The 26,758-nt window shown below is 39.3% G+C and overlaps 4 protein-coding genes across 5 annotated transcripts; 1 reads left to right on the plus strand and 3 right to left on the minus strand.

The window, feature by feature from the left end:
• Positions 1-652: 652 nt before the first annotated feature.
• LOC144662385 (uncharacterized) lies at positions 653-8,431 on the plus strand. Its single transcript, XM_078523179.1, has 6 exons — positions 653-791; positions 2,308-2,456; positions 3,826-4,667; positions 5,437-5,983; positions 6,234-7,001; positions 7,789-8,431. The coding sequence occupies exons 2-6, from the start codon at positions 2,321-2,323 to the stop codon at positions 8,202-8,204; spliced, it is 2,709 nt and encodes a 902-aa protein (XP_078379305.1). The 5' UTR covers positions 653-791; positions 2,308-2,320; the 3' UTR covers positions 8,205-8,431.
• A 1,708-nt stretch (positions 8,432-10,139) lies between these two features.
• Positions 10,140-12,128, minus strand: LOC144662918 (QRFP-like peptide receptor). The gene has a single exon (XM_078523853.1). The coding sequence runs from the start codon at positions 11,883-11,885 to the stop codon at positions 10,854-10,856; it is 1,032 nt and encodes a 343-aa protein (XP_078379979.1). The 5' UTR covers positions 11,886-12,128; the 3' UTR covers positions 10,140-10,853.
• A 3,675-nt stretch (positions 12,129-15,803) lies between these two features.
• On the minus strand, positions 15,804-17,515 carry LOC144664179 (QRFP-like peptide receptor). The gene is made up of 2 exons (XM_078525292.1): positions 16,578-17,515; positions 15,804-15,810 (listed from the first exon to the last, which is right to left on the minus strand). The coding sequence occupies exons 1-2, from the start codon at positions 17,513-17,515 to the stop codon at positions 15,804-15,806; spliced, it is 945 nt and encodes a 314-aa protein (XP_078381418.1).
• A 1,457-nt stretch (positions 17,516-18,972) lies between these two features.
• Positions 18,973-26,424, minus strand: LOC144663920 (uncharacterized). Of its 2 annotated transcripts, none has more exons than XM_078525009.1 (2): positions 26,044-26,424; positions 18,973-23,139 (listed from the first exon to the last, which is right to left on the minus strand). In XM_078525009.1, exon 2 carries the CDS (start codon positions 22,994-22,996, stop codon positions 19,133-19,135), a length of 3,864 nt encoding a protein of 1,287 aa, XP_078381135.1. In that variant the 5' UTR covers positions 22,997-23,139; positions 26,044-26,424; the 3' UTR covers positions 18,973-19,132. The 2 variants fall into 2 exon arrangements, with proteins under 2 accessions (XP_078381135.1, XP_078381136.1); XM_078525010.1 differs by lacking the exon at positions 26,044-26,424 and adding an exon at positions 25,361-25,743.
• Positions 26,425-26,758: the final 334 nt, after the last annotated feature.

Below are 26,758 nucleotides of genomic sequence, written 5' to 3' on the forward strand. Positions count from 1 at the left end.
CTCAGTGTTAGTTCTATTTGAAACATTTTCCTCACTTTCGTTAGTGTCGGCTGCGACGTTAGAGAGTGCAAAAATGTTTCAGCTTCGGTTAGGAGGGACAAAGAAACTTTTGCATTCGTATCACTTGAGAAACGAGTTATCGTTTTAACTATTTTGAACAGTTTCTTATTTCTTTCAACTGATGCCAATGTTGCCTGTTTCCATCGAAAGGTCCCAGAATGCTCGCGCGCTTATTCTCGTCCCAAACCATCACTTAGGCCCGGTTCATACGTCGCATATCTGCCGTGTCGAATTTAATTCAAATTAGTGCGGCAGAAATGCGACTGTTATTCATACGTCGCACTTGTGTCGACTATTGATTATACTGCAAGATGTTTTTACTGGCTAGCCGAACTATATATCCAAACGCAAGATTTGTGTATTTTTATTAGATTCGACAGGCTAAAATACGAGTTTGAATCGGTGCGCATTCTGTCGGATAATGCGGCAAGAGTAGTCGAACGTGCGGCATGACAGCCGATTCAGACGTCGAACTCTGCCGATTTATCGTTTTGATTTGACACGGCGGAAATGCGACGTATGAACCGGGCCTTAAAGGTGGAGTTCATGAGTTGCGCGCGCAGTCCCATTGTGTCGTCAGCGCCACGCGCACGTAACGTTGTGCATCATTTGACACAGAATGCCAACGGTTTTTCAACGGAAAACGAAAACGCGTGTTTATAGCTCCGTTACAAAGTAGAAATTTACTGAAGTAGAAAGATAGAAAGAATACATCGTCGAACAGCAAAAAGGTGAGTTAAGTTATTTTCTAACTGACTTTTCACTTCCTATTTTGCCAGCAATGTCTTTACATCTCGAAAAATTTTAGGAGCTAGCGACTAGAGAATTGTTGTGGGAATTGTAAAAAATTTTGTAAGAAATTATGCCGTTTCGCGAAATATGTAGTCGGCCAAAAGACGGATTTTCTTCGATTTGCGTATTTAAAAGAACTAAATTAAGTACACAACGACGTTTCACCAAAATGCTTCGTAAAATAACGCTTGTGTTATACTTTAGTAAATAAAACGTATGTATGATCGACGAGGCAATAAGGCATTTTTCTTTTCGCCAATTTCCCCGGGAGATGTTTATGGTAGCGAAAACTTGCATTTGGCTGAGGATAAGCATAAAGGTAGCACGACTGATTCCAAATTGGGCTGTAAATATACCAAAGAGGGGCTAGAAAAATTGAAATTGGTAAATTTTCAGACAGAATTTATAATTTTACCATAATTTTCTGTTTCTTAGGTGTCCTTCAGATCGCTAAAGAAAGCCATTCTATTCATTTTCATAATATGAGCTGGGCCGACACGAAGTCCTGTCATTTGTTCATGATCACGATAGGAAATTTTCAGAAAAAGTAATACTGTCAATTACTTAGCCTTGTAACAGTTACTGTCCTATTAGTAGTCTAAATAAGGTGTCCTGATAACCAATCAGATTCGAGTAAAAGAATTTGACAGCTTCGTAGAACACAAAGCCATGTCCAATTTTTAAAAACAATTTCATTAAAAATTCTAAGAAGAACATTTCACGACAGCCGTGAAAGACTGTCAGTCACATAGAAAATTTATTGTCAGGGCATAAAAAAATTCTTGTTTGTTTCGTTATTTATGAAGCTATTTTCGGACTAAGGAAAGCCTCAAAGAATAAGTTTCTATTGTGGCGTTTTCTTTTGAATATAGGATGTTGCTGAAAATTTATGCTAGTATAGAACTACATCGTTTGCTCTTTTAGTAATATGTAAACGACCAGGCGCTTTTAGAAAATCAATAGGTAATTTCTGCTTTTCAGAAAATATATTAGCCTATAGTTTCTCTCGAAATTTTTTTAACAACAAAACTGTGTAGCTAGCATGATAGATCGTTATTAGACGAGTGGCATGCTTGTATGGAAAAATCTTGACCTCGTTGCTAAAGGGACCTCTCGGCGTTCGATTATTTGTTCTCAGTATTATCGCATACATACAGACTAGACCTACCGCTCGGAATCTTCGTTAGTCGTCGGTTAGTCTTCGAAAATCACTGTAGTAATTAAACCTTCTTCCAACAAAATAAATCAAGAATACCTCTGTCTAAACCAATAAGAACTTAGAAATAATGGTAACTTTCAATCTGGCTTTTGGGTGTTTTTTTTTTTTTATTTGCAATAATCGGCTTTCAAACAAAGAAGCAAAGAAATACGATCCTTGTGGACACTTAAAAAAGTAACTGATGAAAGGTGATAAATTTTATCAGTTTGTAAGTGAAGCGATCTTTTACTTTCCAGGAAAAAAAGCTAGATGGATATAAAATCTGCCTCTCCTTCGACCGGTGACGCTGAAAGGAAATCCTCCAATGTTTCTCATTCGTCAACTGGGGCGAGCCAGGTAACCTCGCCAATGCATGGTTCCACTAACTCTCAAGGAACTGCCGCTGGTAAGTCAAATACACTTTGAGCCCTGTAACTTGTTAGAAATATCAGCAAAAAGCGCACTGCTTTTATTTTCAATAAACCAGGAAAAAAACTTGCAAATCCACCGTAAGGAAATTCCTTTTTTACAAGCGTTTTAGGGTAAATGTACCAGAGGCCATTTTTTCCCGTATAGTGGGTTGTGATTGGATAAAGATTTTCCGACGTGTTTTTGCTTCAAATTGTGATTGGTTCATTGATTGCATTATGATTTACCTTTGCTGTAGTAGGCAAGTAAAGTAACCCAGATGCGAATACTTGAGTTTTGGTTTTGGCTTAACGATATCCAGACAGTATTTTTTTACGACAACAACTCGTAAACGCAAACTATTGCGTCTTTGGGACCACTCGGGGAAATAGAAATTTTCTTTTCTTATTTAAAAGCACTAAAAATCACTTTTTAATTAATCGATAAGAAGGGAGTTTTTAAAAAGCCTTGCTTGCCGATTTATATCAAGAAGTTTTAAAAAAGCTCTTAATTTCATGATATATAGGATGTGTGGCAATTCTAATTTCATTGCAACGCAAACTATTGCGTCTTTAGGACCACTGCGTCTCGGAAAATAAGAACCATTTTCTAATCATCAAGCGTTCAAAGGCATTACTTCATCAGGGTGGAAATCTGCTGGTATCACTGAAACTGTGAAGAGCGTTCGAAGCGGTCAGATTCCTTCGCTTAACCCATACGTTTAGAATTATACGCCCAGTGCATCCTCGTTCCCAGGACTTTTCTCTTGGTTTTGGAAAAGCCCTGGGAGCAAGGTTGCGCCTGGCGTTGAAATAAACGTGTTCTTGTTGTCTTGTTCTAGTGTTGAAATAAATGTGTTCTTGTTCCTTTATTTTGAAATGTTGCCCCCTCTTTCGCGTTAATTTCCTTTATTGGGAAGTAATTTTCCCTTCAATTCGCGTTAATTTGAGTCGCGTTTATTTTAAATACCTTTATTAACGCCAGCGTTAGTTTCCTATAATAAGGTAAAATACCTCTTAAGTTCTATTTCATGATATTTTCTTGACGTACAAAGCTACTTTAATTTGAAGAAAAAACTTTATAGGTTACAAAAATATCAAAGAACAAATAAATTAACAAGGAGAGAATAAAGCAAATGCATAAGAAAAACTAAGAAAATTTTTTAAAATGCTGCTCGATGTTTCGGAGTCGTCGTGACTCCATTATCAAGAGAATTGTACAGTATGCATACTGTACAAGTCTCTTGATAATGGAGTCACGATGACTCTGAAAAGTCGAGCAGCATTAAATCTTTCAAAGATAGATTAACTTGGAAAAATAGTTATTTTATTTCTACGTCCGTTGTTGAGTGATATATTTCCCTACAGTTACCGTTCCTATTGTCCAAAGCCCCCTTGGTGATCCAAGTCTTCAGCCATCTGCATTGGTATTTCGTTCAGGGATTGCGTTCGACTACGATAATTTCCCAAAAATTCTATCATTGTGCTGGCCCGTATTCAACAACCAAAGCGGCATGTCGGTGGTAGCTCGTGATGGCCCCGAGCGAGGCGTGCCACAGATTGCTACTAATGAAATAATAACTACCAACAATCACGTAACGGTTGAAGGTGCACCCCCTTTTACGTGGGACCCACCTTGCAATGAGCCTAAAGCTGAGGACCCTGTGATAAGCACACCAGACAAAAAGGCACCCATAGGGATAACAGTGTGTAACCCCTGCGAGGTCCGGACTGAGACTGTCACCGGTAACGTAGCTAACTGCGTTAAAAGCACAACTGTACCGCAACAAAACACGTCTTCGGTTCCACCTCTTGGAGTCTACCAGAGCCAGACACAAGGAGCGTGTTATGGACCTACCGAGCGAGCTACAGTAACGAACGTGGAAATTAGCAGCGACAAATATCCAAAGGAAACCTCGTTTGACCAAGTTCAGCGTTTTGAAAGCGAGGGAGCTAATGTTGGCAAAGTTTTGGGGCGGAAGCGCTCAAGGAAGCAACAACTAAACACAAGGAGTAGTTTTTTGGAAGCGAGGGGCATTATCTGTCCTGTGCATCACAACATGGAGAATTCCAACCACAAATGTTGCAGTACTGTGTCAAAAGAGCGGCTCGGTGGGAGAGACTGTGAAAGAGATACTGTTGCAACATCAAGGGAGAGTAGAAATTGGTTGAGTTCGACAGAAAATAATCAGGTGGAGAAAAGTAAAACGGTGAGTTTTTTCACACCTTGTTTTCATGATATATAAACAGCTGTGCTTTGCTTATCTCACGACCACAGCTAGCAGTGGTTACACTGGTATGACCACCTATTATATGGGATCCCCTGCTATTTGATGCAATTAATACGAAATGACTTCCATTGTACAAAGACGCAGTTAACATTCGGACGCATTGCTGAGCTATTTCAAATAGCATGAAACGACTATGCTGGTTCATCGCAAGGTAACCCCCCAGCATTTAATTCTCTTAATTCATACACCTGGGTGAAAAGAGGCAGTATGCGTGAAAAGTGTCTTGCCCAAGAATACAACACAACGACCCTGGCCAGGGCTGGAAGCCAGACCGCTCGGTTCACTGGACCAACAATTAGGCCACCGCGGTTCCCAGCATTTTCAGTTGACAGTACAAAATCAAAATTACTTGCTTTGGTTTTGGATTTGCTATGATTCAGAACCTCGTGTAAAGTTCTCTTTAACTAATCAAGGGTAGAATCTAAAACCAATCTTGACTTGACGTCCGGTTTCCCGCTCTTGGCAATCCGGGTCAATCTCGTCCCCTGAGCCCGCTTTTCTTTTGGTCAGCACCAAGAACTAAGACTCTGGCAAATCCGATTTTTTGAGCACGCGCAGAAGGCTCATGATTGATTGCCAGCCAGTCAGCTTTGAGCGGAATACATTACACTCTGAGTCTGTATTGGGAAATAACTATCACATTTCTTCAGCTTATATGAAAAGATTTTAACTAGTCGTTTTTTTGTAGGACTGTATACAAACAGCAAAAATCTCTCCTATGGCTGCGAGTTCCAAGGTGAAGACGACGGACGATGCACCGATTGCAACAGAAGACAAAACAAATTCGGTGGCTAACGTAATTGACCTCAAAGAAGAATCATACGTATTTTCTTTTTCTCCTCCTCGCCAGAGCGATAGCGATAGTAATCATCCTACTCGAAACATACAGCAAAGTAATTTGGAATCAAAGAATGATAAGCAAGAGGATGTGTGGGACCTTATTACCAGAATCCGATACATTAAGAGTCGACTTCATCGCGCGGAATCCGACTACAGAAAGAAACGAATGCTGAAGATGATTGTTGGTTTACAAAAACGAGTCAAAGCGCTCGTCAAGGGCATGCGCAAAGAAAAAGAGAGGGGCCTGGCTAACAGACAGCAAGAGACGAGTAGTCGTAGTGGAGCACTTTTAAGTAAAGAATTCGCACAGAATAACAATGAGACAGATTTAGGTTCACAAGTAACAGATGCGGCTGATAAAGAGCTGGAAACTAATGACGCGATCATGAATAAAGGTAAACTTGGATAGAAGAAAGAAAAGAAAACAATTATCTTGATATTGCTAGGATAGTTCCAACATACCACATATTCCCATGAGTTTTTGACGCAATCAACTCGTGAGGGTGGGGGGAAGGTAGCCTAGTGAAGTTGAGCTCATTATGTTTCCAATTGCGGGTTGGGAGGGGTTGATCTTAGGCCTTGGAACCCTCTATTTTCCAGAAAAAAGGAGGCCACAGTAACTTAATCAAATTCATTTATTTGTAGGCGTTATGACGCTTTTACCCAATGCTAATCAACCATCAAAAGATTCTTCCAAGGACACCACAGAAAGAAAGTGCGAGGGCCAGGATAACTGCGAAGAGCTTCCCGCTGAATCACCATCTGCTTTCATTGTCAATGACAGTAATGACGTGCCAAGCAGTGAAACGAATACAGCAGATGAGTTGACAGCGACAACTTTGAGCAATTCTAAAGGCGGTGATATAACCGGGAATAATAACAACAGTCAAATGACTTACTCGAATGGGGTGGATGACCTCTCGCTAAGGCTTCCTAACGGAATCGCGTTAGATTGTTCTCCTTGCGGAAAGAGGGTTGCGTTCTCGCCTGATGCTGATGAAAGTGGTTTGCAAAAAAGTCACAGCACCCCAGCTAAGAGAATGAAAGCATTATCTTTATCGCACGAGGTTGTATCGGACACGACTGGCACTAGATTAGATGTCACGCACCACGCTCGCAATGTCACGCAAGATGGCGCTATGGAAGGCTTGGCGGCAAATGAAAGGAACAGAGACTCAAATAACGTAAAACCTGACGAGAAAAATGTATCACGGTACGAAATTTCCGACTTTTTGTTCAGGAAAGAATTCATTTTAAGCGACACAGAAGATGACATGCAACTCAATAGTACGGACGAAGCTCTAGAGATTAATGTAGAGAACAATAGGGAAGCACCATTAACTATTCTGGGTGATCAAGTGCAGCAAGGTGGCGAAGGCAAAGCTAGACAAGCTAACGAAGGCACTGGCAAAGGTAATTCTGCTCAAAGTTGTGAGGAGCATAAAATTCTCAGTTAGTTGTACTGTTTTATATTCTTTTTAGCTCCCTTTAACCTGAAAATATTGCCCTGGAATCACAATTGGTTTTAGTTTTACTTCTGGGTGGATGAGAAAGTGGCGGGAGATTTTTAACCAAGCGTAATAATGCAAAACCAAAGAAACTGCGAATTACTTTCGACACTCAAGTGAAAATCGCTGTATGTTTTAGTTTTAGTTAAACTTTAGTTTAAAATTTTTTAAATCCGTTTTAATTTTTTTTATTTTCATTGTCACCCATGTTCACCGGTTTGAAAAATTTTAAACCAAAAATAAATTTAAACCACAACATATACCATTAGTAATTTCTAAATTTTGCAACCTCTTTAAGTTAATTTTATCTACAGGAGAATCTTCATCTCTTCTGTAGTAGAGAGCCCTTTCTTGACTTTTGGACTTTTCACAAATGTTCGTAAAGAATACAATATCTACTTTTATTCATAAACATTTTATAAAAGGTAATGAGACATGGGAAAGTTAAGGAATACGCTCGAAACGGCATTTTTTCGTATTTCACGGGGCGGTGATTTTCCTTGCCAATGCCATTTAATCAACTTTGAAGTATTTTCTGAGAAACTGGCTTTGTACGTCTGCACCCGCTGCCTTTTAGCGTTGAAATCAGCGAAAGGTCTTTCTTACAGCTAAAGATCTTGAAGAAAACTAGCCGCCAGTTAATCTTTAATATATCTTTTTTAACTGATAGAACTTTCCCATTGAATCGATAGATCGCAGTACTGTGTTTGGTGAAATCAACAGCATAGATATCGATGGTGCAAGTATCTTAACATGTAGTAACAACAAAGGCAATGGAGACGTTGAAATGGACAAAATACAATCAGAGTGTACGCAAAACTCAGAGAATAACCCTTGTTCAGAAGAGACGCAAAGCATCGCATTCAATTTAAGGCCAGTGGAAGATAACTCGAGTGAATACGAAGAAGAGCATTGCAGCTCCTTACTGGAAGGAGTTCTTCAAGACGAAGAAACGCAATGTTTTACAAGTCCTGCTATACATAACCCCAGTGGAAGACAAGAAGACGTCGATTTGTTGCAAAGTCTGCAGATTCGTGAAGCCAGGATTCTCAAACTTACCCAAAAGAGAGATAAGCTTCTAAATCTGACAGGGTTTAAATTAAAATAAAAAATATTTATGTAGCTCAATTATAAGTGCACAATGCATCTTTAGTGTTGCTTTTTTCATTCCTTTTACTTCGCTGTTGCTTTTCAGTTGTATTTTTTTTTCCTATTTCACAATAAGATCTGGAAGTCTAAACTTTGGCCAGAGTTCTCGATATGCTCTCTTGCCAGTCCCAAACTCACTGTAAGAAATAACAGATTTAACATGAATAAATTAAACTTGTAACTTTCTTTTCGCATGTTTTATTATTCAATTAGGATCAGAGCACTTTCTTTGCGCTGGTTGTTCTATTCTGTGCGGCATACTCTCTGCTGAAGAGACCCAATCAGGTCGAAACAGCTGTTCAGAGTTTGCATTTTTGACTTTCAGTTTGGACTCTATCATGTCGTTGTCCCGTTAAGGTTTTTTCATTTCTACGTAGTGTCAGCCTTGCTTATCTTGTCACTGTACGGATATCTTTATGTTTTATGTTTTTGGCAGTATACCGTAAATGATCTAATGAACGCCCACTCTCAAATAAACGCCTCGTATCTAATAAGCGCCCCCCATCCAAGAATCACCTTAAAAACCAAGGAAATGCTCCATGGAGTAAAATCATGCAATTTATTTAGTTTCTTGCTTGACGCGAACATCGAAGAGGCCAACAACGCCAACATGGTTGACCCCGATAACGATGAAAACGTCGATATCCATGCAACCGACTATGAACGGCATCTCTAAGCTTTGCATTAGCGCAGAATAGATGTGTCTCCTACTCACAAACTCTTTTTTGTATCTTACTCCGCTAGCAAACTACGCGTCTTATTTGTTTGTTGACGTTGTTTTAATAAACGCCTCTCTCTAATAAGCGCCTCATATCTATTTAACGCCTCCCCTATGACCCCGAAAATTTACTATAGACGCCCCGGGCGTTTATTAGATCATTTACGGTAATGTTTATTCTCGTACGTTTTGCATTCCCTTGTAAAATTTGCGAAGCACTCTTTGCACAGAGAATTTCCCAAACCATAGATTTGGTCAGCGGTGATTATTGACAAGTTTTCCTTGTCCAGCCGTGCACAGCAGGTTTTTGGCATCTTGTCAAGTTGCGTGAAGTTCAGAAACTGGCGTGCGGGTTCGATCAAAGACACACGTCAAGGAAAAACGTCAGTGCCAAATTTTGTCGTGCACACGCGCAAAATGAAAACTGTCAAGTGAAAACTTGTCAGAGAAATCTTAATCATTTGTAATTTTAGCTATAATATGCAGAGCAAAGCATATGGTTAAGGGAAGAAACCTGGAATGCAAGTGATAACTGTTGTGAGTGATTGACAAGTTTTTCCTGTACAGTTTTCCTTGTGAGTCGACAAGAGATTTGGATCACGACATGAAACTATTTCTCATTCACTATTTGAGAAAAATCTCAAAAGAACTGAAATAGAAAGATCAATTTAACTCGTAATTTGCTCTAGCTTTGGTTGGTAGTAAAACAAATAATTTTACATTTAATATGTTGCTTTAATATACAAAACGAAGCACATGTTTGAGGAAACTAAAACTTGGAAACGCACGTGAAAACATCGTGCAAGTGATTGACGGATTCTTCCTGTTCTGTTTTCTCTGAGTCACAAGAGGTTTGGATCGCAAAATGAAATTAAGAAAATTTCAAAAAACTCGAAATACATATAGAAAGAGCAGTTCGAAAAACAAAAAGAATTAAAATTATTCGTAATTCGTTGGCGTCCTCCTGCTCGGTAGTTGACGAATGTTTCAAAAGATCACACAGAACGCACCATACAGACTTGAAACGAGAATAAAAAAACATATAGAGCATGAAATAAGATTTCCTGCTCTGCAAAATATCTATGAAAGTGTTTTCTTTCTTTTCAGAGTGTTGCTCTGTTAATAAGATCTCCCTCCTCTGTAAGAGGATCTTTGGTCGCCGGTGTTGTCAACGATTCGCCGGAGTTGCCGCCTTTCTTCTCGATTCAGAACGCAACTTCGCTCGCCTTTTCGCGTCCTTTCTCTTTCTTTTTTTTAGTAGCGACTTTGACCAATGGCGAATTAGAATCAAGCAGTTCTCTCTGTATCCGTTTTGGGCGAGGTGTCTTGTTGCAATCGAGGGGGAATCTATAAAAGTGGAAGCTAAATAGAAGGACCGTTTATTATCTTGTACTTGTTTTTTATATTTTATTTGCTTTCTAATTAAAGAACATTTCAAATAGAGCTTTGTTGTAAAGTTAGAGTTCAAAGAACGGTTAAAAACCGTTGTGCAATGTGTTTTATTGAATAATACTCGCAGCTATGCAAAATATTATCTCCTCGAAGATCTTCTCCTCCGTTCTTAATGCGCAGCTGTAAACTTAAGACCTAGTGTCGACTGCACTTTTTTATGTACATGTTTTTTTTTCGTGTTTCCCGTTATACTACTACTAATAATAACGCATTTATTTAAACTTAACACGATAAAATTACAGCTCAGCTGATGTGGTCGTGTCTAAACTAAAAACTAAAACTATTTACATGATTAAAACCTAAAAATATTGAATCTTCATGTAGAATCTCCGTTGCTCAATAAGATCTTAAAGACACCAAGCGTTAAACCCGCCCAATTTTAGTCAGTCACCGACTAGGTTTCGGTTGATTTTAGAATAATCCACTATCCTTATCATGTTAAGGAGTATTATGGTGGATTAAATTACTCCTGACGTGCTGAAAACGGCTAAGAAGATGCTTAAACCCTTCACGAAAATTTCCGCTGAAAATGAAACAGATGCAAGGGTTTATAGCACAATTTGCATAAGCCATAAACCGAGCAAAAATTATGAAGTGCATGATACCGCAAGACAATGCAGCGTTGCTCTCCCATGTAAGGACACTTACTAAGGCAATTGTACTGTAGGGGACCCAGCATACTGCAAACCCTAACACGATAGCAATGGTCATTTTCAGCACATTTCGTTCCCTATTTATACGTTGTCGTTCAGCGTTGGCCGATTGCTCTCCCGGAATCTTTTGGGACTTAAGCTTTAAAATAATGGTGGTGTATATTATGACTATGAACACTAAAGGGATGTAAAGAAATACAACAAATATTGCTAAAAGGTAATTTACGTTAGATGAAGACTCTCCAAAGGCTTCAGTCCAAAGCATTAGGCAACTAAGCTGTCCTGGATATCCAACAAGTTTGTAAGTAAAGAGATCAGGGGACTGTGTAGCCATCGCGATGATCCAAGTGGCGAGAATGAAGAACAGGCACGGCTTTGAACGGATGAGTGGGGAACGGAGGGGAAACACCACAGCTCCAAATCGATCCACTGCTATCAGAAGCAGGCTCTGAATAGACACGGCCGAGGATACATCGATTAAGAAGGGGACCAGCTTACAGAAGGCCTGACCAAGAGGACCACTGATCAGCCAGGAGTCGACGTACAACCCTGTGAGAATCTGCGGGAACAGGAAGATCGGAAACAGAAGGTCGGACATGGCCATGTTTACGATAAAAAAGTTGATGGGTTTTCTCATTGTTTTAGTCTTGTAGACAATTATTCCGATGAAGGTGTTTCCAACCAGAGAAACGACAAACACGACACAATAAGCAAAAGTTTTCCCAATCTTTTCTGCTGTAGGATTGATACAGCCTGATAGTTCACCTGTTGTTCCATTCATCTTTAACGTTGCGTTCCAGTTTGCCGACATTTTCATATAGTTCAGTTCCTTAGTCACAAATCCTTTATCTCATGGATTGTCAACAAGGAAGAAACACTGTATTTATGTTCTGCAAGTACAATAAATTGATAACGAAAAAACACCTGTGATCATAATCGATAACTGATGCAAATAAAAAAATTCTAGAATTTTGACAGAACCTTTCGAGACTGTATTGTAATGCAAATAAAAAAAATAGAACAGGGTGTTTTCAGAAACTCCACCGACCATCAAACAGGCTGCCGAAAACTTGTTCGTATTCAGTGTTTTCTTTTTTCAACAAAAAAAATAACGACTGACTTTGGGCCGTAGTAAAAATCGTAAAGCGGATTTCGTTTTTAGTCAGCATGCAAACACCGCAACAACAACAACTTTATTACCAGAAAGTACCTAGGTACATTGCTTTGAATCGAAGAAGAAAAAGAAAATATATATATATATATATATAATTAAAACAGAATATGGTAATAACACTCAGAAAAACTAAAAAGCTTATCGAGCTGAGTGTAATTCCCTATAAAAGGAAAATAAAGATTGTTCAATGTGTGAACGAATGGTTAACATCGCTTTTAATTTTGCTGAAAAAAAGGAATATTTTTCAAGCACTATTTTCAGGAAGTCTCGACAAGGCATCATTTAATTTGATTTGCATCGTTTATTCAGTCTGCGAGCAATCGTTTGAGCTGCTTCTTCCTTCTTTCATAAGCAGAGCATTTCGTCCAAAAAACAAGCACAATCCGTCCGCATGGGCTTAAAATTTTGTATTTGGTATGAGTTCAGTTATTAGCAAAAAAAATTCAAATTAAACTTAGTGTACAATCCTCGTTCTTTGAATAAACATACACATAATTGCAATAACGTTGTCATAGAAAAAAAGAAAAAAGGTAAATAGGTTAATAGGGTAACATTTACAGAAAATTCACGAGTTTGATATGCACACCTTGAGTCCACTTTTTACTCGTGAATGCATAATGAACGAGTATAGTGGGGGAAGTTGAGCCATCCGTCCATCCTTCCATCCATCGTTGTTAACATTATGCAAATTAGGTATGCTCACGGGCGCTTTGCTTTCTAAATTTCGTTTCCCTCGGCTGTGAATAAAACTACAGCTTTACAAAGGTATCATTTCAAAGAAATAAGTGTAACCCCTGTAAATGAGAAGCAATCGTTTCCCAAACGATGAAATATTGCCTTTTCCCATATAATAATCGCGAACATTCGGAAACGATGTGTTATCAAAAGACTGGAAGGTTTGAGCACGGCACGATTTATTAAAGGATAATCAGTAAAAGAGTATCGAAACTTTATACAAGACAGATATGTATATAATATCCGTGGAAAAAAAATAAGAAGGAAAAAAAAAGAATTTTAGCCACAGGGTACGAGAGTCGATCCCGGGTCACCCGCTTTAGAACGCAGAGCTGTACTACTGAGCCATCGGTTTGACAAGCAATTAAAAATATCGAAAAAGTAATTCTTATACCTAAGCGTCCTGTTATATGTTCACCCTCTTTAAATAAAGTTGATTATTCTTATTAATCCCTATAATGAATATTTTCCATCGATACTATACTGTTCAAAGGAACGATTCAAATATATCTAACGCATTCACGAGTAGGTCATAGACCTCTTTGTTTTATTCTGTGAACAGATAAATTGATTTATTCGTATTTTTAGGCATTTTTAGGCCATTTCATATGCGCTCAATTTATTCATATTTGACGTTTACTTTTTCCTTTTTTCTATGACAAACTCATTGCAAATACAGTCAACTCCCGATAACTCGAACTCTCGCTAACTCGAACCTCGCGCTAACTCGAACCAAAATCCATTTCCCCTGGATTTCCGTTATACATTTACTGTAATTTTACCCTCGGTAACTCGAACCCTCGATAACTCGAATCTCTCGCTAACTCGAACCAACTTTCGTTTCCCTTCAGGTCATTTTCTATATAATTTTACCCTCGATAACTCGAACCATGTCTGTCAATACATGACAAGTCAAAACAAACAGCGTGCTGTAGTCCAAAACGTTGAAATTATTTTGAAATAAAAACGTACACGAGTTAGCAACGCCCCTCAAAACACGAACTGTGCCACGCCATTGACGTGCTACAGACCGTGCGTTCAGTTCGTTTGTGAAGGCCCGGGTGTGGAGGTTGATACCGATTCTTCCAAATCCGACCTTAGAAAACTTTAAAGGACTATCTCCAGTGCGAATAAACTGACTATTTCTCAAAAGGTAAATCGCATAAACTCTGTAGCAGTAGCCTACATATAGGATTAGCGTTGTTCTCTTTGAAACCTGCAAAGTTCGCAGCTATTAAATTTGCTTTGTTTTACGATACGTTTTGATGTATACCTGACAGTGATTAAAAAATAAGTTGTTCCTTTCTCTTTCGGCTTATTTATACTCTAATTAAATTTGTTTATTTAAAAAGTACGCTGGTCTACACTGTTCTATGAATAGAAAATCAGTAAATACCCTTTTTTCTTATTTCCGGTAATTTGTTTTCAACTTCCGATAATTAACTCGAACTCCCGATAACTCAAACCATTTTCAATTTCCCTTGAAGGTTCGAGTTATCGGGAGTCAACTGTAGGTGTATGTACGAAACCTGTTTTCAGCTGTGTCAAACGATGACAAAGAAAGGCAAATTCTGTCAACTGGCACAGACTAACTTCAACGCTTGTTACTTATTTTATGACATTATCGCGACTTTAGAAAATTTCCTTAACCCGAGATCTTTTATTGCAGGCTGAATTTTTTTTTTTTCGTGCATGACAATGCAAATTTCGCGGGCGATTGATGTTCGCGTATTTTAATCAACACGAACTAAAAAAGGTGGTAATTATTTTTCATAAAATTATTTAAGTTATCTGGTGCATCTTTGGATTTGTAAAAGCGGCGATTCAAGAAAGCCCCAGGGGGTGGTGCTGGGGGAGTGGGGAGGAGAGATGTGGTATTTTGAGCAGATTTAGTCTTAAATAGAAAATAGATTGTGCAATTTGTTCTACGATTGTGTATGGTTTTGAGGGAAAAAAATATTTTTTTCACTCATTCAAAAAAAAATGCATTAGTATCCAAGATAGTTTTAGGCAGGGTGGGGGAGAGAGTTAAATTTGAACTGGCTGATAGAATAGAATTATGAAGACGGAGTTTTCAACATGACACAAGCATGGGACAAAGAAAAATTATGAGTCCCTGGAGAGAATCGAACCCATGGCCCCCCAGATACCGGTTGGTGGCTCTAACCAACTGAGCTACGAAAGACTCGTTGTGAGCTGGGACATTTACTAGGTTGATATGTGACACGCGTCCTGCATACTGCTAGGATCAGCAATGTCGAAATCATCAAGTTTGTAGTAAATAATAAAGATGGTGAATATTCTGCTCACAACGAGTCTCTCGTAGCTCAGTTGGTTAGAGCGCCCAACCGGTATCTGGAGGGTCATGGGTTCGATTCCCGTCGGGGGCTCAGAATTTTTCTTTGTCCCATTCACGTGTCATGTTGAAAACTCCATCTTCATTATTTATTACCGAGCTTAATTAAAATTCACCATCTTTATTATTTACTAGAATAGAATTAGATAGAATAGCATTTTATTGCTTTCCATAGACAATGCCATATACACTACTAAATTATTACAATATGATTGTAAAGGCAGAGTTCAAAGAACGGTTAAAAATCGTTATGTAATGCTTAGGTATCTCCATTAGACGCACTTACAGGGAATTGGTGGATTTCAACGTTGCCAAGTGTTTCCAGGGTTGCAGGTTTGAAGAAAATATTGTTTACAAGTTGAAGATAGACTTAATATCTTCCGCTGTGTAAAACGTCAACTATTAAACTTAGTTCAGCGAAGCAGCAACATTGTCAAATGTATGCACAAACGATATGTACATTGAACTAGTTAGAACCTAGGAAACGTAAGAATTCACTTAAAATTGTAAACGATGTAAATATACTGTTAGCTAATTGTAGTTTTGTCATTAGGAGTGTAATCAATGAGTAAAGGAATTGTAAAAAGTTGTGCAAGTGAATGTAAAAAATAAAAAACAGTTTTGATTAAAAAAAAAAAAAAAAACATTGTCAAATTGACTGTAGAATGAGTTCATGAGTACAATAAAACTTCAAACGAATTTGTTAAATATGTGGCACTTTAGCTTGCATCCGTCGCTAGCATCTCAAAACTTAATCTGCGAATCACTTCAGATTTCTAAATTTTTTATTTTTTTTTCTTGGCATTTTCAGAAATCTATTTGATTTTATATAATAACCTGAATTCTACGCGCATTTTGATTGGTTCTTACTTATGATCTATTAAAGTACAGACGCATAGATGACGTCACGTGGTGGTGTGACTCGCGCACGTGATCAGACTTCATAGTCCAAATCAGAGTTTTATTATATAAAACAAATAGATTCAATTTTGCCATGGGTCTGTTCAGTTATAGATCACAGAAGACGTCAAAATGTGGTAAGAACAACAGTGACCCACTCGCCTAGCGGCTCGTGGGCCACTTTTTTGTTCTTACCACATTTTGACGTCATCTGTGAACTATAACTGAACAGACGCACGGCAAAATGGAATATATTTGTCAAGTTGACTAGGTTTTGCTGATAACGATCTCCAGTGAACGACGCAGAAAAGCAACTAAAGAGGCTCTTTATTCCTTGGCGATACCTTTCACTGAAAACATAACAGATGCAAGGGTTTACAGCGGAATTTGCATAACCCATAAACACAACAATGAATCTATAGCGCATGATGTCGCAAGAAAACTTAGTCTTGTTGTCCCAAACAAAGTAATGGAGAAAGAGTAAAATATTGAAAGGCAGCCAGCATACTGCAAACCCTAACACAATAGCAATGGCCATCTTCAGTACATTTTGTTCCATTTTCATTCGTTTTCGTTCAGCGTCGATCGATGGCTCGCCAGAAGGCGTTTGTGACTTTAGATTTAAAACAATGATAGAGTAACTGATGGCCAACAAGGTGAAAGGGATATAAAATAACAGAACGCATTGCGCTATGGCATAGCTACTTCTAGGGAATGAGGATGTTCCAAAGGCTTTCTCCCACTGTATCTCACAGACAAGTTTTCCACGATCCTCAACAAGTTTTCTGGCGAAGAGATACGGGGATTTTGTAGCCATCGCGACGATCCATGTGACGAGAATGAAGTAGTTACACAGCCTTGAACCGATGAGAGGGGGACGGAGAGGAAATACCACAGCGCTGAATCGATCCACTGCTATCAGAATTAAGCTCTGTGTAGACACAATGCTGGAGATATTTGTAAAGAAGCAAAGCAACTTGCAGAAGGCCTGGCCAAAAGAACTGCTGATCAGCCAGGAGTCGACGTACAACTCTGTTATTACACGCAGGAACAGGAAGATCGAAAACAGCAGATCGGACATGGCCATGTTTACGATAAAAAAGTTGATGGGTTTTCTCATTGTTTTAGTCTTGTAGACAATTATTCCGATGAAGGTGTTTCCAACCAGAGAAACGACTAACACGACGCAGTAAGCAAAGGTTTTTCCGATCTTTTCTGCTGTAGGATTGAAACAGCTTGATGTTCCATTCATCTTTATTGTTGTGTTCCAGTTTACCGACATTTTCATTTAGTTCAGTTCCTATAAGTTATAAAAATAGCAAAGCGCGCGAGTGACGTCACGACTCAGACAAGACTCAGACAAACAAAGCGAAATGGCGGAAGATTTCCCTAAAACACTTCCTAATGCAGCCGGCATTCCTCAAACTCTTACAATAAACGAAAATTTCTCCTAGTTTTTTTCTAATTCTCTCAGAACACGCTGATGTTTTTGAGCCTCGTGGCGCGCGGTTATACTCATTTGCATCTATTTTTAGACCTCGCGCGCTTCGCTATTAGTTTTCTCCTGTCTTGTCAACAAGAAGAAACATTTATGCTCTGCATGTACAATAAATTAGTCATTGTTAATGACTAAAGAACCGGTTGTGACCATCTGACGCGATGATTTAAGAAATTTCCATCATTTTGACAGAAACATTTAACTGTATAATGCAAATGATATAGTAAAAAAATGTTTGGTAGAAAAGCCGGGTTTTCCTAGAAGCTCTCCCTCCCGGGCCACAAACAGGGCTGCCAAAAACCTGCTTGTTCTAAAGGCCCCTACTAACTGCCACTTGGTCTCCAGGATGCACTTATTTGAAACACTTCTTAAACTTGGCATTATCATGTAGTTTTCTTAGTATAGTATCCAAGTCAGTTTTTGGCAGGGTGGGGATTCTATGGGGGGAACAAGAGGAAGTTGAATTTGTTTTGTTGAACTGGCTGAGAGGAAAGTTAAATAAAAATCAAACTAGATAGAATAGCATTTTATTCACTAGTGTGCTTTCCATAGATTATTAATATACAATTTACAAAAAAGAATACATAAAAGTGACCAGGATGCGCTACAGAATTTTCAGAAAATAACTCTAGGAGGTTTCGACGGAGCGATATGTCACACTGACGGCCACTGAGGAACCACGCCCCAGAAAAAAAATAAAATGTTAATTTTAATTTTTGCCTGAAAATTGCTCCTGATTATTTGTTGCTTAAAAGGCTATGAATGGTATGACGTCAGTGCTCACGTCATATGTTAACTGACGAAGAACGCCAATCGGCGGCATCTGATGATTTTGTTACTCGGAGACACTTTTTTAAATTTAGCCTGAGTGCAGACTGTCCTATTTCCTTTGCTTTTTCAAAAATTTGTTTTTTCTTTATACCGAGGCTACTGAAACCGAGAAGCCTGTCTCAAGACTGAGATTTTACAGGTGTTGAACACTTCTAGGCCCTAGAGATTAAAATGAGAAATATATCAAAATTAACTTTACTGTTAACCCAAAGAATTAAATTTACATGGGATTAAGGTTAATGTACAAGTTTTAAATATTCAAATTCACTCTCACACTGTAACTGAGGATGACAGCTGAAACTGTCGAAACATGTCTTTAAAACTAATAAGTGTCGTCTGTTTCTTGTGTCTTAATATTACATATACATTGAAATTTACTTTACAATATGAATTAAGAATACTGTTAGAAAATTGAAAGTTTGAATTTTTCACTCTGCTTTAAAAGCGTTTAAAATGCATAAAAAGTTTTCAAAACGTTTTCAGCGTTTCAGTTCAAGTTAGAACCTTCATTAAGGAAAAGAGATTTAATCATGGCAAGATTTTTAGTTACTTATCAACTTTGTTTTTCTCTCAGTCGTCATCAATGACGACAACGTCAACTTCAGCAGATTCTTTAGCGAGTTTCTTGTCTTGCTCTATGTTTAGACTGTTGAGATGTTTCTTCTTCCAGTCTACTTTTTCTTTTGCTACTCTTTCTTGGGTGGTTTGGATTTTTTTCACTAGCTCAGCACGCCGAGCGCTGTTTGAACTCTTGTAGGCATCTTGTTCCATTGGAATTTCGTCATTTCCCTTATTTTCAACATCAAGTGTCGTATAAGGCGAGAAATCTCCCCTAGGAGGTAGGCTTATTATTTCGACAACTTCGTCATCTGTTTCAGTTTTGTCAGCATCCAATTTCTTAGAAACCTCGCATGGCTTAGTAACCTCTACAGTGTCTCGTACTGATTCATCATCGATGCAACTTTGCTTACCAGTGATGAGCGCGGACACGGACTCTTCTTCAAGCGACGGACAAGTTTTTCGAACAGCTTCATCGAATGCAATGTTGGCATCACACTCATTAAAGTGTGCATTTTGTCTCGGGGGCCGTTTTTTGGTAAAATGTTGCTGTGCACCACAGGCGGATACCGATCTGAAATGGCCCGGTGTCCGACTCATAAAACTGTGACAATTACTTGAAGACATTGATAGGTTATCAGACGCACTGTTCGTAAAATAATGCTCACCCTGAAAAGCTGTGTCATTACGAAGACGCTGAGGTTTCTGAATGAAGCCGCAGGTTTCACCGTCTGACCATGAAGGCACTGGAGACAAGACTGTTCGTGACTGATTTACATGCAGTCCTGAAATCGCCCTTCTATCATTTACAAGCCGCTGACCAGTAAAGCCTGACCTGCATTCTTCGTGTATGAGCCAATCAGATGTCGTATCAACGTACAAAGAACGCTGCTGGTCCACTTGGTGTGTCGTTGCCCTCCTGCTTTGCGATTCATCTTCACAATTTCTCATACAGCGGATCACGCTCTGGGGCATTTTTGAAACTTGCGGTGTTGGGATAGTGGCAGTTAAAGTCTGTGCGACTTGAGAGCCTTTGACCGTTCTTTTTCTTGATGAGGAATTCACGCCACCCATGTAGTGGGTGGCATTAGCTGTGTCCCCTTCTAATAGCTCCATAAATCGCTGACATTGCTGATGTGGCGGCAATTCTTCGTGCATTCTACTGCTCGCCACGTTTGCGGTTCTAGTAGTGTTCAAGGCATTTGCCATGGTCCTATTGGAAGTCTGTCTTGTGATATCAGATCTTCTGCATACTGGGTGATGACAGTCCAAGGTATTGACCGCTGATGGGACATGATCTTGTTTTGAAGCCAATCGATGAGCGATGTAATTCATTAACTTCATTCTCTGCAGAATTCTGTTCTCATTCATCAGGGATGGCTTACTGCAAGCAAAAGTTCCATAGCTGACTTCATCGACAGTTTCTTTATTAAAGTGACGCTGACGCCGAGTAGTGACTGCTTGATCTCCATTGTATGTACTCTGTGCTGCGGTATCTGTGTATGGTTCTCGACTGTATACATTCATTTCATTGTTCCCTTGATTTCTGGCCGCTAGATTTCGACTCCCGATAAACTGTTGATTGTCCAAACTGTTCGACGACGAGGCATGCGCAGATCTGGTAGTAGAGCGTGTGTTGTTAGGAACAGCGCTTCGTTGGTGTCTGTCGACGCATGTTTGGAAAGTACAGCACTGCTGACCATCAGGTAGACTTTGTGGCAAATTTGTGACCAGCGGTCTTTGGCTGTGAGCGGAGGTTTCTGTTCTTATTACATTTAGGAACTGTTTTAGCAGCTGTCTTCTTTCTGAATTTAAACTGCCGCTTCTTGAGAAAGATATCGGCCTATTTTTACTGCTTTCTGCTTGCTCGCCACCATGCACAGTTTGTCTTTCGGATAAAACTTCATTCACATCCAGCGATTTAGTTTGTTGTTGCCTGCCCTGACATCTTATTACTCTGGACATTCCGTCTAGATCCTGTCGCTGACCGAAGGTTTCATGCGCTATGTCTTCAGCGTTTTCATCACTGAAAGTCTGTGCGAAAAAATTCTGCAATGCAGTAACGCTAAGAGACGTCTCAGTAGGATGGTGTGAGGTGAACCTCTGGCTAGATGTGCGCCTTGATTGTTTTGAGTCGTTAGATGCAATGTCCGAGGCGCTTGCTCTCTTTTCTGGAAACTGCTGACCACTGCTTGCGCCTGTGTCATTGTTTTCTAACTTCCTCTTTTCCGCTTCTGGAAGTTTGGCTAAGACTGAAGTCTTTCCCTTACTGTCGATGTGAATTAAGTACGACACTCCTTTATAGTCAAAACGCTTCACCGCAAAAACTTCGTCGTTTATCACGAGGAACAAATCGTTCTTTCCGTCTGGTTTTGTAAACGAAAATAGGAGGTCACATGACTCTTGTGACTTAGCATCAAAAGTGGGAGAATGAACAGACGTGTTCTTGCTTTGATTCTTATGCGATGAAGCACTGGCAGCCATTCTATAAATGTTGACGACTTCTTTCCTGTTGACAGATTTGAGTTTTGTGGATGACGTAGAAGAACTTGGCTTACTCGAATAAATTTGGTCGTGAGCTCTTGGACTAACTTGAGAGGGAACTGGGGATAGCTGTGACGTACTATCCACTGCTTTACGTCTTCCATGGCCTTGCGCTTGTGCATGGGCAGTAGCTGCTGCAGCACGTTTCTCGTGGAGACTGGAGGTACAAACGTTAACAGCAGATCTTTTCGCAACTGACTGTGAAACTCGCTGCGGTTCTGTTACTTGTTCCCTTTGACTGGACATGGTAGCACTTATCCATGGATCTGAGAGATCAGGTGAAAAATCTGTTGACAGATCTGGAATTTTGTCGATGGCAAGAGCAAGAGGAACTATGGGTAATGTTCTTGGTGTCTTCTGCGCATGAACCTTTGAACTTTCAAGAACATTACGTTTGTACAAATTTGCGTTACATGTCGTTGTAGTTTGAGCGCGTGACGACAAAGGCATTGAAGGCGACATAATCCGGTCAGTATTTTCAGGCATTACGTGACCTTTTTTAGCTGTGCAGTGGCGAATAACGCTTCCATTTGAAACAGTGGTCAAAACATCCTCAGCAATTTTTAAAAGGGAAGAATTGTGTGTTTGCTGATTTTGATCAAGTTTCTCGAGCAATGGTGCATCTCTTGCTTGTTGGGAATCATGATATGATTCTACCTCTGGTGAACTTGGCGTTGGTGATATAACAGAGTGAACGCCGATAAGTTTAGGGAAGAAGTTGTGATCATATGCCAAACCTTCACTTATCCCTGAGTCTTTGCTTTTTAATGGCCTTAGAATTGGCTTTGATGTTTCATTCTGAGCTTGATCCGTAGTTGAGAGCACGGAAATCTCCCCTTTGCGACAGTCGACAGTATGGGCCGATGCTTCAACGTTTTCATAGCCAGCTTTTACTTCATTCGCACTCTCTGCAATTCGAGGCGAACTTTCTAAAGCTGTTGTGTTATCTTCAGCCGATAGAGTCCTATTTGAACTCTCAAACCCCTGAAACGAAGCACTGCTCACGCCATTGCTGCTTTCAAACGAATCAGCCACTTCACTGACGATATTCTGCAAGCTCGTTTTGTTTGCAAGTAAAAGTATTTCTTTATTCGCCCAGAATGATGGATCGTCTCTTTCACGTTTCATGCGTTTTGAATTGGGCGTGGTCATCTCATGTTGATTGTCAATCAAGGGGCGTTTGACAGGAGAATAAAGCGTGGGTGATGTAAGCTGACAGCTGTCATCAATCGGTGAATTTTCTTGCTTCACTGTGCACATGGAAGTCGATTCCTCATTTTTAACAATGCCGTTAAGAAATGAAGGTCTCTCTTCGTTTTGTTGTGTCTGCATGTTGCCTTGACGTACCGAAGATCACAAATTTCTGTTTATAAGCATGCGATGCTCTCCTCGCTGAACTGGAAGCAGAGGATGTAATTGAATGTGAGTCACGATACTGCACAGTCCCCAGCCGGGATGACAGTCAGGTCTGGACACTATAAAATAAAAAAGAAAATGATTATGATTAGGCAACAATGTCTTGTGCAATGAAAATCTTATTTCCAGTGAAATATAAGTTCTTTTGAGCTCCATGTTTAAAGGGGCTATGTCACGCAATTTTAGTCAATTTCGGCACTGACCAGCTGTTCATAGAATTAACTGAAATATCACAATAACGGCTTAAAACTGTAGAAGAACACAAAAGAAAAACAGAACAGCCAAAAAGGGGCATGGATGGGCAAAATTCGAGAAGATTGAAACGGATTGTGTTCGGGTAAACTTGAAAAACGTCGGCCTGACTTTTTTCCAAGTTTAACTCAGTTTGTATGAAAGTGTCAGATTTACAATGCTCAAAAATCATCCTCGTTCGTTATGTGGTCGTGATTTTGCCAATAAAAGACTTTTGCTCTGCCAATTTAAAGTTTAGAGCTCTTAATTAACGAAAATAAATTAAATTACCTAAAATAGCGTGACATATAGCCCTTTTAAGGAGCTATACCACGATATTCTAAGCCATTTTTCTGATTTAGCTACCTCAAAGTAATAATTTTCTAAGGTAGTGAAACATTAAACAGAAAGTGATAAATGGAAAATAAGCAAGGATAGTTTCCATTGAGAAAGATAAATCGGTTAACAAACGATAAACATGAAAAAATAGCCATTTTTTTTCAAGATGCACCGTCCATGAAGTGGCCCATACTGCTAGAGCTCATCCTGGATTCTTTAGAATGAGGCGACTAGGAGTATTTATACTCCCCCCCCGTGGATGGGATGCCAGTCCATCTAAGGGTTATCCCTCAGCATTGATTCGCTGGTACCTATTATACATATGGGTAGAGGGAGGCACTAATATGGGAGTAAAGTGTCTTACCCAAGATCACTACAGTATTACCCCGGCCAGGGCTCGAACCCGGACCGCTCGATCCGGAGTCCAGCGCACTAACATACGTGCGCTAACAATTGTTCACAATACAACAAATGGCTTCATTTGAAATCAACTGAGATGAATTTACATTATTTAAACATAATATGTTGGCTTTAATTCTTCTTTGGCTCAGAAATTTCGTTTACGGCAATGTTTTTTATATGCAAATGTCGACAAAAACTAATCTCTATAATGAAATTGGAACGAGTGTTTCTTTAAGAATAAGAGACGGAACATTTGCTTAAAAGATGATGAACAGGAACTGAGGGTACTGTGAAATGTGCATGCTTGTAACATTTACTTTATCGCCTGTCAAAAAGTTCTGACGAAAGAGTTATCGACGGATAAAAAACCTCCATCAATTGAAAAAATCTTCTTAAGTCAGCCTAATGATACTGGCTGTTTCGAGTATATATATACATTATCAATTTTTATAACGAAAGTTAGGCCCGGTTCAGACGCCGATCTTTTCATGAGCCGATCCTAATTCTTTGAATTAAGTACATGAAAAGATCGGCGTCTGAATCAAATTAGAACGGCTATTTCAATTTGGAACGGCTCACCCGTTCTTCCCGCCTGGCTTGGCCGAGAATTTCGCCTGTGGAACGCCTTTGGAACGACTTTGATTCAGACGCCGTACTTTTCATGTGCCGATCCTAATTCATAAATTATTATAATGTATTTTGACTGGTTTTATTGGAACTGTATTAAGAACGGCCTCGGAACGGCCAAAAAGTACGGCGTCTGAATCAAGAGGCGTACTTTTGTCAATTTGGGTTGGTCCAAATTCGAATTGAGTTCTGCTCATGAAAAGTACGGAGTCTGAACCGGGCCTTACTATGCTATGTACGGCCAGAATGTTGTACGTTAGTTGACAGCTTGGCGCGGCAAAGTTCCCTTTTCTGCTAGGAAGATGATACTCAAGTATGTCTTATTATTGACTGTATATTTATAGGACGACTTCAAATACACGGCGAGAAAAAACGACGACGTTATTCACAGGCCAGCTGACGACTTCAAAAGCAGGGTTTCGCAGGGCGCACGAAACAAACGACTGATATTGTCTTTGTTTACGGCTCTTTTTTCGACCTTTTAATCAAGATGGTAACAAAATCATCTCCTAATGATGTTGAATTTCTCGAAGAAAACTTTTGCATCTTGAATTTATCTTAACGCACTAAGTTTTTGCCGCGTTATTTCTCTGAGAGGGTTTATTCGCCCTTCCAGATAACAGGGCAGTTCTCTGAAAATTAGTGGCTATAAAATATGTATTTTCTGTTCAATAAACTTACCTCCGACTCTTTGAGAAATAAATCAACATATCTTCCTTGTTATTGTGTTCCTCATAGTTAGAACTGACCCCGAAAATGAAATTTTTCACCATTGTAAATGACGTGTCATAATAAGCATTATTTATTTTTAACATCACGATATTACATTACAGGGCATAAACCTCTTCAGTTACACTTTACGCATCGGACAGTGATTGTCACAAAAGTTTGTATTTAAATTTCCGTTCATCTCTGTTTCTTTCACTTTACAGGTAGCCGTGTCGCTAAACATACACGCTGTATTTTATTTAAATATCTCTCGAATACACGATTCCTCACCTATCCGATAGCCGGACAGATACCCGGAAAAACCGTCGAGAACGACTTTGAGTTCTCTGACCCCGTTTCAGAATTGCATGACAAGGTATTATATTCCAACATCCTCTCAGCTTAAGCAGCTTGCTTTTTTTGAAATTTTCGCCGGTTGTTTCATCATACCGTTGAAAAACGTAGACGATAAATTTTAGGTTTTTTATGGCGTGAAACTAGTCGCGAAAAATCAACTACTTTTACCAACGTAATCAACCTCTACTGCAAACTTTCGTCCCTCAGACGTCTTCACGTTTAATACCCCAGTGGGCGGTTATATTTAACGTCCGAAGAATAATTGTAATCAATAAATAACGACGCTTACATGTACTTACCAAGCTTCTGTTGCTTCACCGTTTTTTACCGGAGAATTAAACCATGGGCAGTTTTAAGTCCTAGCAGAATAATTATTCGTGTTCAATGTTGGCTGACCTATCAGTCGTATGCAGTCGGCAGCTGTCTCCCGAGTTACGCTGTTTTAATTTAAAACACGCTGGTACCAGCAGTAAACTCCATGCCTACCGCGTATAAATGAAAATTGACTTCCACTGTCGCGGTAAAATCAACAATGTCAAAACTTTTCCTGCGTGTTGCTTTTATCGGATGTGAGTATAGTTTTACCGCAGTTCACCATGCAACTGTTTAGTTGTCTTGCTGGATGGAAAGTGAATTGTTACTATCAAGGTTTGTCTTTGCATACATGAATACAATCACGTTTGTTTACTTTTGAAAAAAAAAGGTGTTCAGTCCATACAAACGCGCCTTGTTAAAGATCAATGATTGACGTTTTAACAAGAAACTTCGGCTTCCTTGTTTTCCTAAACACGTGCATGCCTTTCACGTGATCTTTAGCTTGTATAAAGGGACTGCGTTCGAGTTCGCGGTGTGTCATACGTTTTCAACTTGTTTGTTGAAAATTTGCCTGAGCGAAAAGAAAACATCAATGTCAAAATGAAAACAATGAAAGAGCAAAACACACTTGAAAGACATGTTTTTAAGGAAAGTAAATCCTAAACAAATGCGCTTTCAATTGAAAAATTTCTATAAGGT

The sequence above is a fragment of the Oculina patagonica genome, chromosome 8, assembly GCF_052425735.1.
Source record: "Oculina patagonica isolate OP01 chromosome 8, crgOcupat, whole genome shotgun sequence".
Lineage (NCBI taxonomy): Eukaryota > Metazoa > Cnidaria > Anthozoa > Scleractinia > Oculinidae > Oculina > Oculina patagonica.

Coding starts and splice junctions, on each gene's coding strand:
- LOC144662918 (XM_078523853.1), bottom strand. CDS start 11,885: ATGAAAATGTCGGCAAACTGGAACGCAACGTTAAAGATGAATGGAACA.
- LOC144664179 (XM_078525292.1), bottom strand. CDS start 17,515: ATGTCGGTAAACTGGAACACAACAATAAAGATGAATGGAACATCAAGC.
- LOC144662385 (XM_078523179.1), top strand. CDS start 2,321: ATGGATATAAAATCTGCCTCTCCTTCGACCGGTGACGCTGAAAGGAAA. Junction 2,457..3,825: donor CTCTCAAGGAACTGCCGCTG/GTAAGTCAAATA, acceptor ATTTCCCTACAG/TTACCGTTCCTATTGTCCAA. Junction 4,668..5,436: donor AGGTGGAGAAAAGTAAAACG/GTGAGTTTTTTC, acceptor GTTTTTTTGTAG/GACTGTATACAAACAGCAAA.
- LOC144663920 (XM_078525009.1), bottom strand. CDS start 22,996: ATGCAGACACAACAAAACGAAGAGAGACCTTCATTTCTTAACGGCATT.